This window comes from Gopherus evgoodei, chromosome 23 (assembly GCF_007399415.2).
Source record: "Gopherus evgoodei ecotype Sinaloan lineage chromosome 23, rGopEvg1_v1.p, whole genome shotgun sequence".
Lineage (NCBI taxonomy): Eukaryota > Metazoa > Chordata > Testudines > Testudinidae > Gopherus > Gopherus evgoodei.
Genome location: NC_044344.1, coordinates 3170223 through 3188734, shown reverse-complemented (window position 1 = coordinate 3188734; position 18512 = coordinate 3170223). Strand labels below are relative to the sequence as shown.

The 18512-nt window shown below is 46.7% G+C and overlaps 1 protein-coding gene and 1 long non-coding RNA gene across 4 annotated transcripts; one reads left to right on the top strand and one right to left on the bottom strand.

The window, feature by feature from the left end:
* The first annotated feature begins 1944 nt into the window (after positions 1 to 1944).
* GSDMA (gasdermin A) lies at positions 1945 to 14891 on the top strand. Of its 3 annotated transcripts, XM_030540951.1 has the most exons (11): positions 1945 to 2171; positions 6553 to 6793; positions 7030 to 7219; positions 7572 to 7737; positions 7842 to 7935; positions 8169 to 8210; positions 8775 to 8804; positions 10024 to 10169; positions 10622 to 10772; positions 11463 to 11536; positions 13055 to 14891. In XM_030540951.1, the coding sequence occupies exons 2-11, from the start codon at positions 6580 to 6582 to the stop codon at positions 13295 to 13297; spliced, it is 1350 nt and encodes a 449-aa protein (XP_030396811.1). In that variant the 5' UTR covers positions 1945 to 2171; positions 6553 to 6579; the 3' UTR covers positions 13298 to 14891. The 3 variants fall into 3 exon arrangements, with proteins under 3 accessions (XP_030396811.1, XP_030396812.1, XP_030396813.1); XM_030540952.1 differs by lacking the exon at positions 11463 to 11536; XM_030540953.1 differs by lacking the exons at positions 10622 to 10772; positions 11463 to 11536.
* LOC115638899 lies at positions 11543 to 18306 on the bottom strand. Its single transcript, XR_003997539.1, has 3 exons — positions 18040 to 18306; positions 17162 to 17307; positions 11543 to 13126 (listed from the first exon to the last, which is right to left on the bottom strand). It is a non-coding gene; the product is annotated as an uncharacterized LOC115638899 (long non-coding RNA).
* Between the last annotated feature and the right edge of the window lie 206 nt (positions 18307 to 18512).

Genomic DNA, 18512 nt, shown 5'->3' with positions numbered 1-18512 from the left:
AGGCTGGTTAGTTGTGTGTAGGGGGGAGGGCGGGCACCCGGCTCATTGACGAATATTTTCTGAGGCCATGTCTACATCTAAAATTTTGCAGCGCTGGTTGTTACAGCTGTATTAGTACAGCTGTATAGGGCCAGCGCTGCAGAGTGGCCACACTTACAGCAACCAGCGCTGCAAGTGGTGTTAGATGTGGCCACACTGCAGCGCTGTTGGGCGGCTTCAAGGGGGGTTCCGGGACGAGAGAGCAAACCGGGAAAGGAAACCAGCTTCCCCGCGGTTTGCTCTCTCGGTCCCGGAGCCACCCAGCAAACCGCAGGGAAGGAGACCTGCTTGCTCGGGGTTCCGGGACCGAGAGAGCAAACCGGGAACGCCGCGGTTTGCTCTCTCGGTCCCGGAGCCACCCAGCAAACCGCAGGGAAGGAGACCTGCTTGCTCGGGGTTCCGGGACCGAGAGAGCAAACCGCGGCGAAGCTGGTCTCCTTTCCCGGTTTGCTCTCTCGGTCCCGGAACCCCGAGCAAGCAGGTCTCCTTCCCTGCGGTTTGCTGGGTGGCTCCGGGACCGAGAGAGCAAACCGGGAAAGGAAACCAGCTTGATTACCAGAGGCTTCCTCCTTCCACGGAGGTCAAGAAAAGCGCTGGTAACTGTCTACATTGGATTACCAGCGCTGGATCACCAGCGCTGGATCCTCTACACCCGAGACAAAACGGGAGTACGGCCAGCGCTGCAAACAGGGAGTTGCAGCGCTGGTGGTGCCCTGCAGATGTGTACACCTTCAAAGTTGCAGCGCTGTAACTCCCTCACCAGCGCTGCAACTTTCTGATGTAGACAAGCCCTCAGTTGTGGGCTGGGGCCATAACCCTTAACCAGGCCCCCTGCTTAATGGAGATGCCTCCTGCCTTATGTTGTTTGGGTTCCTGCTGGTTCTGGTCTGTTTGTTCTTCTCACACTGTGTGATACATGGAGCCAGTGCATGAATTTGCCGCATCCCCTGCCTGATCCTGGATGTTGCTTTTGGGTGACATAGCTGGGTCTATGTGGGGGACTACACCTCCCACCAGACCCCATGGCGTGTCCCTTTCCCCAAGACACTGGCCAGATCAGGGGAAGGGTGGTGAAGGAGGAAGTGCCCGAACTCTGTTGTGAGCTGTGCTGGAGGTAGGAACGGATGCAGAGCCACATGTAGAACAGGCTGAGGCTGCTGGACATTACAGCTGGAGGCAAGTCTGTGTGGGACTGGTGGGAAAGCAGCAGTAACTGGGGGCTGTACAAACAGTTCAGAGTCTAAGACCTTGATAATGGAGAACACGGAAATGAGTATCATAACTGCACGCTGGTTCCTGAGCTGGCTTTTCACCTCCCTGCCCAGCTGGAGAAATTTTTGTTTTCATAAGTAAACACCCCTCACACAGCCTCTGCCATCTGAGCCTGGGGGTATTTTCACCTTGGGGGTCCAGTTTTTGCCCATGTAAAGAGTCAAACAGGCTGCAGAGGGGATGAGTTAATCTGTCTAGGTTCTTTTCTTACATGATGTCCCTCCAAAAGTATAAAGTGTGCACATAATGTTGTATATGTAACATGGGGTTTAAAACATACAATCCACTTCTCCCACAAGGCTCCATCCTGAGCTTTGCATGCTGTTGGGGCCTATAGTTGCTGTAGATGACACCCTAAAGTGGCATTGTAGAACTCTGGAGGAGGCACTTGTCCAAGTCCACTGTACAGTCTCTGGGCCTGGCATGGGACAAGCAATGCCAAACAGGAGTTTGCCACAAGTACAGAAGATCTGTCAAAATGTTGAGATGGAAAAAAATGAGAGAACCAGCTGCTTGGAGGCAGAATTAAAAGCAAAAAACATACCCTTGGGCAGGTTGGTTCAGGCAACCCCCCCCTGCACCGTCGCAGGAAGTACAGAGGAATCTGTTTTTTTTATTGCAACTGCTGAAAAACGAAACTAAGAGGCCATGCTGAGATGCCGAGAGACATAGCTGATCGCAGCGCTAACAAACAGTTCCGCCAAGTTTGTTTCTAAGACGAGACCTCATTTAAGGACAAGAAACACAGGGGCTCGGTATATTGCTGGGGAAGCGAGTTTACAGTAAGAGAGGAGCAGGCACAGAGGCTGCCTGTTAGTTACTTCTGAGACCCTCCTTTCTTCCAGTCTTCAGACAGTGTGGTAAGTGTTTAATCAAGTGACTGTAATAATTAGGGTAATCCCGATGGGGGAGGCTGTTCCTTTTTCCACTGGAGCACAAAAAAAGAAAAGACTCTGTGCCGGTTCTTGCTCTGGTTTCTAATCAGCACCTTTCTGCTCTTCAAACAAATCCTTTCTACTGTAGCGCCAGGTTTTAAAAAGAACCACCGCTTCTGGGCTATGAGTAAAGCAAGGTCTGTGTATCACTGGAAGAAAAGAACAGTGATTTGTTTTTTCAGGAGGGGTGGACAGTATTAACCTGAAGTATAAATGTGGGGAGGATCAACCCTTCCTTCATAGGAGCTGAATCCTAGCCCTGAGGGGAAATCTCACTTGGGACAGAGAAAAAGCAGTAACGTTCTTCTGTCTCGGCAAGTTTCGTTTTGTAAATCACTATCACATTCCTTCGCCCTGAGTCACCACAGAACCTACTACATCTTCCTGAGACACCAGACTGACACTCAGGAATTTCTTCCACATAGGCACTGCTTCTTTGCACAGATAGAGAGCGACCTTCTTCACACAAACATTTGGAGAAACCCTCCATAGGCAAATCCTTGCCCCTAGCAGACACAGGTTCAGGATTATTTCTTTCCTGTGACTGGTTTAGGTCATCAACTTGATTGAACAAAGCTTTAATATCCTCCCCAGTCAAAAGATCCTAAGGCAATAACTTTCTTTCCCCAGCTATAACTTCATGTTTAACACCGTTCCATTCAAGGTGGATTCTGGCTAAAGGCACACGTACAGTGAACTCAGAGGATTACAATATTCACACTCTTAGGTGGTAAATAATCTTCCTCTTTGACAAGTTCTGCTTTAACAAGAGTGATGTCAGAAGCTATAATTTGCCCTCAACAGCTTTTCCCGTTGACTTTTACATTCTCTGCTCAAGTTCTGGGGTTACCTTCACCCAGCTCACAGTAAAACCATTTACATAAAAGCTGGCAGTGTTGGGGTAAATCTAGTTAGACACAGACAACTGCTTAGAGTCAAACATACCAACCCTGTTACACACTGGAAAGATTTATCCCCATCTTTGCTGTTTAGAGGAGCTATTTTTTCAGGATGACACCGTTAGTCAGGATGTTCATTCATTCTCTTGAGTAGGAGCTTAAGTCTGTCCACTTTTGCCTTAGCTTCTAGTTCCTGCAATCCAATAGATGCCATTTTTTGTTCATGTTCGAAACTCAGGTGTTCTCCTTCCACAACTTCTCCTTCTATATCAGCTATTTTTTGCTTTTGTTCAAGTTCTAGCTGCTGGTTTCGCACTGCAAGCATTTTCGGTGGGTCTACTTCCTTGTCAGTGGCAATTAACAGATTTTTCAGTTCCTGCTCTACGACCTTTTGCTTAAAATACAACCCTATCTGTAAGCACAATTCTTCCAGGCTTTTTCAATCAGGATCTTGATCATAGGTCACCCACTGTAACTGATTTTTAATCCTTAAACTCTCCAGTATCAAAATTAAATTTTGATAAGCATGTGGTTCTGATCCAAAAACCCAATTAACCTGTGGCAATGTGTATCCAAGCATGACTAGGCCACTGTGACGGGGGTCCGAGTGGGGAGCCAGCTATGGTCACTCCTTTAGGGTGAACTGCAAAGAATGGGGCAGCCAAACCCCAAAAAGCGGGTAGATATTCCAATACTTAGATTTACCAAGCCAGCACAAAACAACTTCTATAATACCTCACTGGTTACTCAGAAGTCCAAACAACACCGTTCCCTTCAAGTGATCTGGCCTCAGGCCTCCATCCAGATACACACGTCAAATATGATGAAAGCTTCTGTAAATCATATTTCATCATATAAAAGAAAAGGTTCTACCAATCCCCAAGGATCGGACACGTTACATCCCAGGTTACTGAATGTTTCAGATCTTACCGAAATATATGCTACAGCCAATTCTTATTAACTAAACTAAAATTTATTAAAAAACAAGAGAGAGAGAGCATGGTGAAGAGATCTATACACATGCAGACAGGAGTTCAATTGAGGTTCAGATTCACAGCACAGAAGGTGAGCTTTGTCGTTGCAAAGAGTTCCTTTAGAGTTCAGGTCATAGGCCAATGTCCAAATCTCATATCAGGATGTACCAGCATAACTGGGACCTCAGTCTTGTGACTCAAACTTCCCCGATGAAGTCTACGCAGATCTGAGATGACCTGTGTGAGGAGTTTATGAACTTCCCCTCTACCATACCAACAAGAAACTACTGAATCATTTTCAAAACATTTCTTTAAATCTCCGTAATGGAATTATTATAGGCAGCATCCATTCATCAGTCTTTGTTGGCCCACATCTCTGACTACTCTGCCTTTCCCTAGGGCACTGGGCTGTGGAGTGCTAGCTCTGGAAGGTCTGGGTCTAGTGCAGCAGTAGGCAAACTACGGCACACATGCCAAAGGAGGCATGTGAGCTGATTTTCAGTGGCACTCACACTGCTCAGGTCCTGGCCCCCGGACCGAGGGGCTCTGCATTTTAATTTAATTTTAAATGAAGCGTCTTAAACATTTTAAAAACCTTATTTACTTTACATACAACAATAGTTTAGTTACATATTACAGACTTATAGAAAGGGACCTTCTAAAAACGTTAAAATGTATTACTGGCACGCGAAACCTTAAATTAGAGTGAATAAATGAAGACTCGGCACAGCACTTCCGAAAGGTTGCCAACCCCTGGTCTAGTGGTTAGAGCAAGATGCCAGTAGTGAAAGCTTCCAGGTTCTATTCCCAGCTCTGCCACTGACTCCCTCTGTGACCTTGGACAAGTTACTTCCACTTGGTGCTTCAGTTTCGCTCTCTGTGAAATGCCAGTGACAGCAACCTGCCTTTGTGCTCTTGGAGCTACTGATGAAAAGTACCTGCATACTAGCTAATTATTGCCTTCCTTAGATCATAAGCTCTTTGCAGCAAGAAACATCTCTAGCTCTGTATTTTGTGAAATATGGACGTTGATGGTTCAATCTGAATGCCTGCTGGTGGCAACTGGTTTTAAAGATAAGGTGTAGTGGTCTGCTAGAGTCCCAGCACTGGGAGAGGACAACATTGTCTGGAATCCTCTTCAACTAATCTGATATTCAAGAAATTTCATTTGTATTGTTCACTCATCACGGGGGAGTAATGATCAAATTCCTTTAGAAACTAATTTCATTCTCTGACCCTAAACAATCAACATGATCAAAAACATGGGCGGCAGGTATAATAGGCCAGGGCTGGTGCAGTTGGTGCCACCAGATCCTCGCTTGCAGGATTTTGGGGGAAGTGTTTGATTTATTATGCCCCATGAAGGTTCCAGGGCGGTTGAGGAGGCAGTATATGCTACTCAGTTTCCCAGGTTCATCAGTAATCTCCCTGGATTTGGGAGAGATTACTGATGAATTCTGGAAGCTGAGCAGCAAATACCCCTCCTCAGCCACCCCAGAACCTGCATGGGGCATATCAAAAGTGTCTTTGGACAAGAATGAGAAGCTTTTCCCTGGGACGGCTTGGGGCCTGGGGATGGGAGGTGCGGCTGGAGCTGGCCTGGGGCTCCTCTGAGCAGGCAGAGGGAGAAGGAGGGATTTGTGGCTCCAGCTATGGGGGAGGGGGTCTCAGGGCTCTGGCTGTGGGGAGAGTTCCTGGGCAGGCAGAGCCAGGGCTAACTTCCCCTAAGGGGGGCTCCACTCCCTGCCCATGATCAGAAAGTATACGTTTGACAGGATACAAGTAAGTGAACCTACTTAGTCCTGTTCACAGCTCTTGAACTGACTCACTGTACCTGATTTGGGGCAAATCATGTCTCTCTCTGACTGGGTGTAACAACAGCAGCCCGGCCCACAGGCCATTTGTGGAGCTCAGGCCTGGTCTACACTGCCTTGTGTCGACCTAGCTCTGGCAGTGTCTTCGCGTAAATTTGGCTCCCACCACTGTAAGTGCGTCTCTACGCCAATTTAGAAACAGCACCTCACCAACGGCGTAGAGTCATAGTCAGTGCAATCAGGCCAACGCAGTGTCAGCGCAGATGCTGTGTTGCTTACATCAACTGTTACTGGTCTCCAGGAGCAGTCTCTCAATGCTCCCCCCCGACAATACAATCAATGCAAGCGCTCCTGTTGAGGACACACACTGCTGACACACGGACCCCAGTGTGCACTCACACAAGTGATATAATAATGACAGTGGCTATATGCCAGCATAAACTAGATCAACAATGTTGGTCAACATGGCCTTGGGTTTTTTGCTTGTTTTTAAGAGCTCTGAGCAGGTAAAACTTACTGTCAAAGAGCAAGACACCTTGCTGCAAGCCCCAGTTCACATTTCAAATGTGTTTGCTTCACTTGTCTTCACCTCCTAAGGTAAAAGTACATTTTGCTTCAGTTCAAGGTACATCAGGCTGCAGCCAGGATGTTTCACAAGGCAACCAAAGACCTGGCAAAGCAGTTGGCTCCAGATGGAGATCTGCTCCCAGTTAGCAGCCTTATTGACCAAGATCACTTCAGACCCCTATACATCGTTCGAAGGAAACCAAAGAGATCCTGGATGACTCATCACCGCTACTACAAAACAGGAGTTAGGCTCAGTGACATTCTGGTACCTGGACAGGACAGCAGAAATCTAGGTAATGCGTCTTCCCACGTTATTTACCCAGCCAGCGTGGCAACACTGCCTACAGCATCCTGGGCTTGAGGGGGTTTTCTTTCAGTGACTGGCCAGGGAATTATGCTGCTTGTGTCTGAGCTTTGTCAGGCCACATCCTTCCTGTGTGCACAGGAGCTATGGGCCGTAATTACATATTAATGGTACAAAGAGAATATGTTAACTCTTGCAGGGTTTCTCTCTCCCCCCTCCCCACAGACGTCCAGGATTCACACACAATCACTGTTAAGGATTGCTCTGATGGCAGAGTAGAGTGGACTATTAAGATGCCTGAAGACTTTGTGAGTATGGAAGTGACAGGAGCTGCCAGCACCTACCAAGTGAAGTCCATCAAGATGAAAACAGCACGGGTCAGCCCAGCAGCCCTGGAGATTCTACCAAAAGAAAGGTGAGGCTGGCAGAAATGGGGAGAAGAGAGGACCGCTCTAACTTATGCAGTAGCTGCCCATGGGCCCACATCAGCTGCTGAGACTAGCTGTAACAGGGCCACATCTCATTTCCCCTGGCTGCGCCTCTCACTAGTACTATGAAAGGAGATGGAATAAAAGCTTCCATGGCTCGGTGCAACTCAGGGATTCTGCTTACATCAGGGCAATTCCCTGGTGGACACTTAAGCCAGCGTTCCTCTTGATTTCTGCCCCAAGTGGCAAATGCAAGAATAAGGGGAGCCAGTGTCAAGACTCTACACTAACCTACAGAAAGAAACTCAAAAGTGATGCAGAGTCCACTTCTTTTTTTAGGAAAATCAACATGGACCATTCCTTCATTAAGGATTTAAGGAAGCACAGAGAGAACTTGTATGTGATCAATGAGGCTGTTCAGGCTTTGGAGGAGACCACATTATACAAAGCCAACACCATGGAAGGCAACATTCGGAATGACATCTGTGTCCATTTTTCATTAAAGGTTCGATTTCTATCTAGATTCAGGAAATACGAGGGGGATAGCCTCCTCTTTTTAGCGCATCTCTGTGCTGTGGGAGCTCGCTAACTCCTCTTTCCACGAACCAGGGCACCAGAGGCAGCAAGAGTGTCATAGTTATCCCTAAGGACTGTGTCCTGGCATTCAGAATCAAGCCGCTAATTATTCAAAGTGAATCATGGGGTAAGCATCATCCAGAAAACTTCAGCTCCTCCACTACGGGGGGGGGGAAAAAACAATACACCAGAAATGAACTTCCCAAGATGAAACGTGCATGCTACAGATATTTGGAAGTGGGGTAGTGGTATTTTCAGGTTTAAATACTGCTGGTCAAAATTGGAAGAAGAAACCCCCTGAGGCATCAAATAACTCTTCAAAGGTTATAAATGATCATTTCCCTTTTTCTATCTTCCCAGGTATTTCTCATCATCCAGATGAAAAAACATTTGTTGCAGACGGTAAACAGAACATTTTGCCATCTTCATTTGTGTTAATTCTCTCTCTAAAGCGTGACTTTTAAATCAGTTAAGTTACACTATTTTAACTATGTATTTTAATTATGGACACTCATATCAATTTAATCCTGGCTTAGAGCCGTTTACCTTGCACCATACGTTTATAGGGGCAAACTAAATTGATATAGCCAGTTATAAACCACTGCAGGGCTTTGCACCAGTTTCATCTGTTTTTAAACTCTCTGTTAAGTTAAACCAGTGCAATCTGTCTGTAAACAAGCCCCCAGTGTTGCTAATACAGATGTAGCTGAACCAATCTTAGCAACAGTGGGAATTTTTTTGAAAATTTCCATAGTGTAAACAAGGCTCCAGAGTGATTATTTTAGTCAGTTCATAATAAATTAAAATTGTCAACAAGGATAATGGCTTTCCTCAAATATAGGTATCCTTTATACTGACAGTCCTTTTAGTGGAGTAAAGATAAATGCATGTTGGTGTTGACAACAACTCATAATTATAAGGGCTCAACTTCTATGATACTTTTTCTTCATCTCTCTGCCTTCACAGGTGTAACAGCGGAATCTGATTACTTTCCAGGTAGGCAGCTCTTTATAACATCCTCACCTGACAGGATACAATGTAGCCAAATCCTTTCAGGGTGTTCTGACCTTATGAGCCATTGCTCAGGGAAGCCACCTAGAGATACACAGATTTCCCAGATATTTCACTCTGCAGAGCACTTCATAACAAAGAAATCCTCATCCCACTGCTTGATTCTCAGAACATTTCATTCTAAACTACCAGAAAGGTCCCCACAGCTTGAAAAATATTACTCCAGAGCTTGATGTCTGCACCACATAGTTTATAAAGATTTGTTTCTGGACTGTATACTGAGTTTCAGGGTCTTACTGCTTCCCAACTTTGCACCTTTACAGTTACAAAAATCTGTGCAAAATGGATGTAAAATACTACCAATTCAGAAGTTACTCATACCCACTGAAATCTTTTACGTACGTTTTGCACAGGTGTAAGTGATGACACAAGGTTCAAAGGAATGGGGAATCGTGCTCACAAGGTACATTCTTGTCATCAATCATACAGAGATCTCATATGCAGGATCTGAAATTTCACCAAATGACACAGCATGAAAATCAAATTTGACAGTTTAAGTGGCATACATAAGCCAGTGACAATTTATGTTGACTTTCATGTGATTTGGGTATTTCTCATTGATCAGAAAGCAGCATCAGAATGTCTGTAAACAAAAATTTGTCATTATGTAACAATTTCATCTCTCACTGTACTTGTTAATGTAAAGTGGTGTAAACCTGACAATCATACAAAATTCCTTGACAAAGCAACAGTTTATGCTGCTGTGCATTTCATATAGGCTACCCTTAAACTATGGCTTGGAAATAATTTAGTGGACTAATCTTTTTTTCAGTGAAGGAATTAGAATGAGATGACTTTTTCTAGTCTCTGTTATTAACTCATCATGTGACTTTGGACAAGTTATTTCTGTAACATGGAAAAATATTCACTTTAATAAGAAAACATATCCAGATCCTTGCATAGGAGGCATTAACTGAGAACAAAGTACTGGGTGATTCTCTGAATATTCACAGATGCCTTTCCAAATTTGTTTTCCACATCTAAATTTTGAGTCCTATCTGACCCTTTTGAACCGGACAAGCATAGGGTGACCAGATGTCCCGATTTTTGGGTCTTTTTCTTATAGAGGCTCTATTACCCCCCCACCCCTGTCCCGATTAACATTTGCTGTCTGGTCTCCATGATTCTCCTCCGTTGTTTTCAGATGGAGGAATGGAAGGCCTGCAGAGCGACGTTGAAAAGGAATGTGCAGAGCTCTCTCAGTTGTCCACAGATCTGCGTGCCAAGTTCTTAAAATCAATCATAGCCGTGATAATAAACAGTGACCTCTTGCAAGAACTCAAACTCAAGGTAAAGCTATTTTTTTTTCAGTCATTATGGATTTAGAGACCTCCCCCAGACCACTATCAATCGGAGTTCCTTCCTATCCTGTGACCATCTGTCAGTCCAGCACCTTCTGATTTGGCCCCCATCACCATATAAGTAGATAAACTAAATGCACAACCCCAGCCTTGCTCTGGAAGGAAGATGGACAGAATGATTCAGTAGGCTTCTTCCATCTAACTTCTATGAGTATAATTTACAAAGGAGCACAGATATTCCTACATCTGAATATGCCAGTGGACCATTTCATCCAGTATCCTGTATCTTACAGCAGCAAATGTGAATATTCAACTCCCTCAATCCCCAGTTGTGCTACAGTAAATAGCTGACGTTAGAGAAAACGTGGTCACCCAGCACTCCTTTCCTCCCAGCACAGTCAGATGCATACTGAAGCTTTCCCCCTCCCCCCCAACCTGCAGCTAGAAGAGGCTTTTGAAGATGCTGATAAATGTGAGCTAAAGAGTGAGAATCCAGACCTGGAAGACCTGCTGAACAATGTACAGGATTCTGAAGGAAGCACACATCTTTACCTTGTTGGGCCGGTTCTCTACACTCTACACGCACTTGGTGGTAAGAATCAGTTCTGGATATTTTAATGGGGGCACCCAACCACACCAGAATACAAGAAACAAGTCTGCCTATGAAGAACAGAATGAATGATGAAGGCGAACTCGCATGGTTCAGACATTCCTTAGATTCTTGGCTAGGGCGGGGTGCAGAGTCCGCTGAGAATCTGGACCTGCTTTTGGCAGCCATTGCCAGCTAACACAGTGTACCATTTGCCAGACATAGCATTGTGATGGAGTTTGCATCTCATTATGGCATCCTAGCAGAATCCTCATATTGAGGCACCCACTTGGAAACGCAATGCATTGGGGACCCCAGAATATGGCACACAGAGGACCTGAAACCTCAGCAAGAACCTGAGGAAGGGTGGCTAAGTAACAGGAGTGGGGGAATCAGGACTTTCTGGTTCTATTCAGTTTTGCCACAGCTTGTTCTGTGACTTTGGGCAAGCCACTTCCTCCCTTGTCTGTGCCTCTGCTGCCCCATCTGTATAATGGGTATAGTAATTTCAATCACTCACCCCCTCACAAGGATAGTAAAACTTAATTTAGTCAAATTATTAAAGTGCTTTAAGATCCTCAGAAAGGAGTGCAGACAACTGATGATTATCCACCTGGGCTTGTCCACCCTCTGCACTTGCCCTCTTACCTCCCAGAAAGAAACCCTTTTCTCACATGAATTCTTCTTTTCCAGAGCTAACTGAGGATCAGTTATTACGGCTGGCACAGTCTGTGGAGAAGCAGATTGTATCCAAACAGCTCGAGCTGGTGAGAGAGAACGCCAGTGAAATACAGCACCACACAGCTCTCAATGAGTCTTCCCTTTTGTGGTTTTAAAGCAAAGCTATGATTAGATCAGGGCATAAGCAGCAATATCACAGCTTGAAGTGATGCAAGGAGGAAGGGTTACTACAGGCTTCAAACAAGGCCCGGACCGTAGCTGCCACTTTCAGAGAGATCCACTGAAACACGGAGGCCCAAATTTTCTGACACTGAGGGCCACATGGCATCAACCGAGGAAGCCATGGGTGGCACCTAGATTGCAGATACAGGATATGCCTAAAAAACTGAACAGAAGCAACCCTACCAATTGTTGGAATTTTTATTCTCCTTAAGAGACAAACAGAAATCAGTTTGTAATTTGAATTCAGCACGTTCTAGCTATGCTGTTGCCTAGTGTAACGGGGTTGTACTCACCTCACGTGAGCACCCCTTGCCCGAGTGCCTGCTTTCTCTCTCTCTCTGTTTGTGGTGGGTCATTGGCCAAGTCATACACAGTCTGTCTGTGAGATTAAAAGCAAAGCAAACCCTTTTGGGGGTACAAATCTAACAGGGCTTCTCTCAGTGCCCTCGATAATGTCTCTCTGGCTGTCCCTGCTCCAGAATACTGGAGACAGTGTCTTTGCCCTCCCAGGGCCTTTCTAGCCCCAGTTCTTCAGCTGGGCCACTACAGTTCAGTTCCCTTTCTGGGGTGCCTCAAAGTCCAGGCTACTTTCCCAGTGGCTAGTGGGGGGGACCCGGGCCCACCCTCTACTCCAGGTTGCAGCCCAGGGACCCTATAGATAGCAGCCATTCATAAGGTCCCTTGAAATAAACAGTGTTGCTTCTATAATTCCCTTGGCCACTTTCCCATGGTTCCTGCACATTCTTCACCCTTACCTCCAGGCCTTGTCCTCATAGAGTCCCAGCGGCCAGCCCTAAGCACCAGCCACTCTCCTCCTTCTCCAGCAAGGAACTAAACTCGCTCTGGCCCTGCAGCTCTTCTTATACTGCCCTGCTGGGCCCTGATTGGCAGCTTCCCACAGAGCTGCTCTGGGCAGCTTGGAGGACCTATCTACTGCCCTTTCTGGGGCGGGATGTGGCAGGGCCACAAGGCCTCCAGCAGGGGGCCTCAGGACCTAGTCCACCCCATCACACCCAGTTTTACCTCACTCAGCAGTTACTGGGAGAACCTAGCTGTGGGTTGCATTTGTATGTCACGCTCCTGCTTTAAAGGCAAAATACTCACTTTTAGGGAACAACTAATCCAGGAAAAATTGGAAATCAATATGTGTTTATCATGATCTTAACAGAAAATAAGAATCTTAGTTCTAATAATGCACATTTACACACAGCACCTTTCACCTGGAAGGATCTCAGAGCACTTTGCAAACTGAAAGACAGAGATCATTTATTCATCCACTGCAGTGACGCTGGTTGAGTTCTGTAGGTGATTTCTGACAGAGGCTTATTCCTGTAGCAGCCAGAGATTTAATATTTTGATTTTGCTTCTTTGTTGCTGCAAAGGTCAAGAGCATCTTGAAGCAAGATTTCCACCTGAAACACGCTTTCAGCCTCGATGCCAAGCTGCTCTCCTGCCTGCAAGAGGAGGAACTGAACATAACCAAGGCAATGATAGAGCGAGGTGGAGTAACACTGCAGAGAAATGGACCTTCTTTCACTGGGACTGGAGACCTGGCTGCTTCCTCAGCCCTCAGTGCATTGTATGTAGCCTTGTATGCTTTACATCTTCTGTCTAGATCAGACTAGACATGACACCTTTCCTCACACTAGAAGGGATGTCAATAGAAAGACTGAAAAAATATTTCCTGAGGTTGATTATGGGAAGTGAGTTTTTCTCTACAAAAAGAATCCCAAATTTTATACACACCCACACACTGTAGCAACCTTCCTTGATCTGGATGAGACTCTCATCATATCTCCTCAATGCTGCTTCTAGATCAGTGGGTGGGAGAAGGGGATTGTTGCAAGTTGCCGGCAGCCAAAGGAAGCGAGAAACCAGAACCAAAAATTACAACAGGCTCCCTCATGAGAACCCATGGCACAGGATGTCATGAGCTTGTCTGCCTGATTTTGGCAGAACCAGCCAATGGGAGCTGGGGGGTGGTGACTGCGGGCGAGAGTTGTGCGGAGCCGCCTGCGTGCCTCTGTCTAGCAGCTGGACCTGCTGCTGGCCACTTCAGGCGCAGCGCGGTTCGCAGTGCCACGACGGGCGGGAAATCTGTCTCTGGCACCCCAGCTGCACTGCTGACTGGGAGCCGCTGGAGGTAAGTCCGCATCCCAACCCTAATGTTACACTGCATATGGAAACGATCGGGGGGCACAACCCCCTAGAGAACAGCCACTAATTATAAGCGGTAAATAATGTAGTAAGCCCTCCCCCCCTACTCTAGCAGACAACCTGGACCCAACCTTCTCAGGCCCACTATAATGGGAAGTCTGGAACACTAATTGGAATAGGCGTGGTACGCCTGTATGAGAAGGTGCAGGGTGCAGTACTACACAAGAGGCAGATGGAGCATCAACACCTTCCACCTTAATGCCTGGCCCTATCAGGAAGTGTGTCGCCGTATGTCCTATGCTTTTCCAGGGATACCTGGGCAGAAGGATCCCAAAAGAAAAGGGGGGGAAAAAAGGAAGGTGGAGTGTTAGGATATAGATATTCAGGCCTGTCTGTAATCACCCATACTTTAAGAATTTAGGTATATGTTTATCACTTCGCTAGTTACAGAAATATAAAAGAATCAAAATCACTGTCTGCCGGTGTAAGGGCCTTTTCTCACTGTGACAGTCTGAGGCCCTGTTCTTAAGTTAAGACCTTTGGGCTAAGCAGTGGGAGCAGCCATAAACTGGAAAGTGTCATGTCATCACACATTTCAAACCAGTCATATTGAAATAAGGCAATATGGGGCTGTTAGAAAGGGGATCCGATCTATCACCTCCAGATAAAGGGAAGAGCCTAGAAGATGTAAAAGGAAATTTAGTTTGATAGTTTTCTGTTTGGTAAGAACTCACTTACCAATAGACATAGTTGGGAAGCCCTTATGCCTTTATAGATGTAGTTGTGAAATCCTCTCTTCTGTATTGTTTTGTCATTATAATTGCTATTGTTTATTTGCGTGGTCTCTATCTAGTTCTGTGATTGTTTCTGTCTGCTGTATAATTAATTTTGCTGGGTGTAAACTAATGAAGGTGGTGGGATATAACTAGCTAAGCAATCATGTTACAATACATTAGGATTGGTTAGGTAAATTTCAGTAAAATGACTGGTGAAGGTATAGCTGAGAATATTACTATATAAATTAGGGACAAACAGGAAGTAAGTGGGGATTTGAAAATAAGGGAAAAGGAATTTGGATTTAAGCTTGCTGAAAGTTCACCCCAATAAACAACAAATTGTTTGCACCTTCGGAGTTTGGGTATTGTTGCTCTCTGTTCCCACGAGAAGGAGAGCATAAGGCCACATTAAGTCTAATATAAGTTAGCATAAGTAAGTAACCTTGGGTCAGAAGATTCAGCAATATGTATCTTGTGGTAGACTGTTAGAGCACAAAGTAATAGTTCAGGTTTTATCTAGCCAGATTTTGGTACTTTCCTAACAGCGCTGCATAAAGAAGCATGACAATTCCTATTAGCATAAATGCTTGCGACAACAGTTGAACCCCAAAACCGGATAGCAGTAATGACAAACATGGACAAGAGGCCAATACTTAATCAAATATGGTCTCAAAAATAGGTGGGTGTAAGAAATGGATGGTGTAAGTAATAGGTGCATAAAAAGTAACCAAACATGACCCTCAGCAGGTCCTTAGGATGACAGAATGTTGGCAACCTTCACATTATCTCATCTTAATGGAAACCCACAGCCCTGAAGATTTGAAAGTGTATACATGATGCAAATTCTCATGTCATCTTTATCCTGTTTTTCTAGTTCTGATAAGGTGGGGGAGGTAATATCTTTTATTGGATCAACTTCTGTTGGTGAAAGAGACAACCTTTCAAGCTACAGAGAGTTCTCCTGAAGAGCTCTGTGTAGCTTGAAAGCTTCTCTCCTTCACCCACCAGAGTTGGTCCAATAGAAGATATTTATTACTTGATCCACCTGGTCTCTGACATCTGGGATAAACACAGCTACAACTCTACAATTTTCTAGTTCTGTGATTTTGATTATGGTATTAATAAAACAATGTCTCTGTTTGTCACCAACAATCTTCTTCACACTTAATCTCTAAGTAGCTGCCAAAAAACGAACCTGTTATTAGTAACAAGTGCATTTTGCACCCCAAATGAATCATAAGACAACAAAGGCCAAACAAACTGACCTTTAACTAATACTCAATAAATATAGGCTTTGTCTGTGTTTACACTACTATATGAAAACCTTCTAAGTTACTTTTACATTCTATATCCTCCTCCTTTTTGTACAGCACTGGTGGTGGTTGGGTTTTGGGGTTTTTTTTTTTTATATGGCTGGGGTGGTTTTTTTGACTGCTTGTATACCAGGGAGCCCTGATCCTGACAGGAGCCTCTGGGCACTGCTACAATACAAATAAAAACAATCCCTTTCTGTAGGGTTATGGCAGATGTTTTTAAACACAAGTATCTATTCACTGATAAGCTGAGCAATTCAAAATATTTTAATGTTACATTACTTCTGAATTCCAGGAACCTTAGACCTGTCTAATCACACATTGCACTCCTTCCAAGACCCCTGGGAATATTGTGAAGAAGAGGGCCTGAGGTCCTTGGGAGGTGAATTCAAGTCTGTTGTATAAAGCACCCCATGGGCTTGTCTATCCTAGAAAGTTTCACCACATTAACTATACCCATAAAGTTAAAGGAGCAAACCCTTCCTAAGTGTGGGCAGTTATACCAGTATTAAAGGGTTTATATTGGTATAGCCTTTTCTGGTTTGGGAAATTTGCTATACCATTCTTGAGAACCTTTATACTGGTATAACTGTCTACACAAGCACTTACTTTGGTATAAAAATATTGGTTTACAAAAAGTCACACTTCTAACCACACAGTTACACTGGCATAACGTTTCTAACATAGATCAGGCCATATTTACAATATGTCATGACACATGGGCAGAAGCTGTGATCAAAGCTCCACAAGACCATAAGGAGTGTAACATTCTGATATTGCTTCTTTTGGCATGGGGGTGACTTGCTACCCTGCATCCCCTCACTCCAGCACCATCCCAGGCCAGGCAAAATTGGGACTCCATCCAATTTTAGGATGTTGTGAAGGTCAAGACTATAACAGGGTTCAAAAAAGAACTAAAGTTCATGGAGGATAGGTCCATCAATGGCTATTAGCCAGGATGGGCAGGAATGGTGTCCCTAGCCTCTCTTTACCAGAAACTGGGAATGGGCGATAGGGCATGGCTCACTTGATGATTCCCTGTTCTGTTCATTCCCTCTATGATACCTGGCATTGGCCATTGCCAGAAGACGGAATATTGGGCTAGATGGACCTTTGGTCTGACCCAGTCTGGCCGTTCTTCTATTTTTTACAGAAAAGCACACAAAGCTCTGCACCCAGATGAAAAAACATATCCTAATAATGGCTCTAATGCCTGCAGACAGTACCACCCACGAGCCCTTACTGTTCGGTGCCATTGCTGCCTTGGGCGGAGGCACCAAGCTCTTCTTGAGACCCAGACTGGAAACTTGCTGGAGCAAGGGCTGCATCTTCCTGGGTGTTTGTGCAGCGCCCAGCACAATGGGGCCGTGGTCAGGCTGGGGCACAACCCTGATAACAAACAGAAGGTGAAAGGGGAGCGGGACCAGGAGTTCCTCACCCTTTTGGAGACCAGGAGCAGCAGTGGAGGTTGCGGAGATTCCCCTGAGGAAAGTGGGTAATTGGGGGGGAGGGGGGGAATCCTCCTGTGGGAGAGGGAGTCACTGGAGGGAAGGGGTCCCTGCAGGGATCTCCCCAGGTGAAGGGGTCTTCCCTGGGGAATGGGGGTCTCTATGGGGAGGGGTCCCTGAGGGGGGTATCCCCAGGTGAAGTAAGTCTAAGGGGAGGGGTCCCTGGGGTGAAGGAGAGGCCTTGAGGGGGAATGGGGGTCTCTGAGGGGAGGGGGGTCCCTGGGGTGAAGGAGAGGCCTTGAGGGGGAATGGGGGTCTCTGAGGGGAGGGGGGTCCCTGGGGTGAAGGAGAGGCCTTGAGGGGGAATGGGGGTCTCTGAGGGGAGGGGGGTCCCTGGGGTGAAGGGGAGGCCTGGGGGGGGGAATTAGGGTCTCTGAGGGGAGGGGTCCCTGGGGTGAAGGAGAGGCCTTGAGGGGAATGGGGGTCTCTGAGGGGAGGGGTCCCTGGGGTGAAGGGGAGGCCTTGGGGGGAATGGGGGTCTCTGAGGGGAGGGGTCCCTGAGGGGGGTATCCCCAGGTGAAGGAAGTCTAAGGGGAGGGGTCCCTGGGGTGAAGGGGAGGCCGGGGGGGGGAATGGGGGTCTCTGAGGGGGGAGGGGCGCACACGGGGTTAACCTAGAGAGAGAAGGTTTCGCGCCAGAGGGGGGCACCGGGGACACCCCGTGTCTGCGTGACTCGCCCGAATTCGCTAGGCCCGCCCGAGCCCGCCTCAGCCAGAGAAAATGCCGCGGCGCGCATGCGCCAAGCTCCTCGGTCCTCACAGCGGAAATAACCGATTAGGCGGGAGATACCCGAGCGGAGCCGGAAGTAGCCGAGGTGATGACGGACATACCCGAGCTGAGACGGAAATAGCCGAGGTGATGACGGAGACACCCGAGCGATTACGGAGACGCCGGGCGGCAGCGCGGGGCTGAGCCGAGGCGCGCGGGCCGAGCGGTGACGTCCCAGCGGCGGGAGGCGGTCCCTGATCCCGCTCGGCGCTCGGCTCGCCAGCCTCCTGCTGACTCCTCCCCCCGCTCTCTGGGCTCGGCTGGCCGGGCCTGGCCTTTCCCAGCACCCCTCGCGGCGGAGCGGGCCGCCTCCTCCCG

Bases quoted from the DNA above. Each gene is read 5' to 3' on its own strand.
- GSDMA (XM_030540951.1), top strand. From the start codon at position 6,580: ATGTTTCACAAGGCAACCAAAGACCTGGCAAAGCAGTTGGCTCCAGAT. The intron at 6,794-7,029 runs GTAATGCGTCTT...CCCTCCCCACAG, and splicing joins ACAGGACAGCAGAAATCTAG to ACGTCCAGGATTCACACACA. The intron at 11,537-13,054 runs GTGAGAGAGAAC...GTTGCTGCAAAG, and splicing joins TATCCAAACAGCTCGAGCTG to GTCAAGAGCATCTTGAAGCA.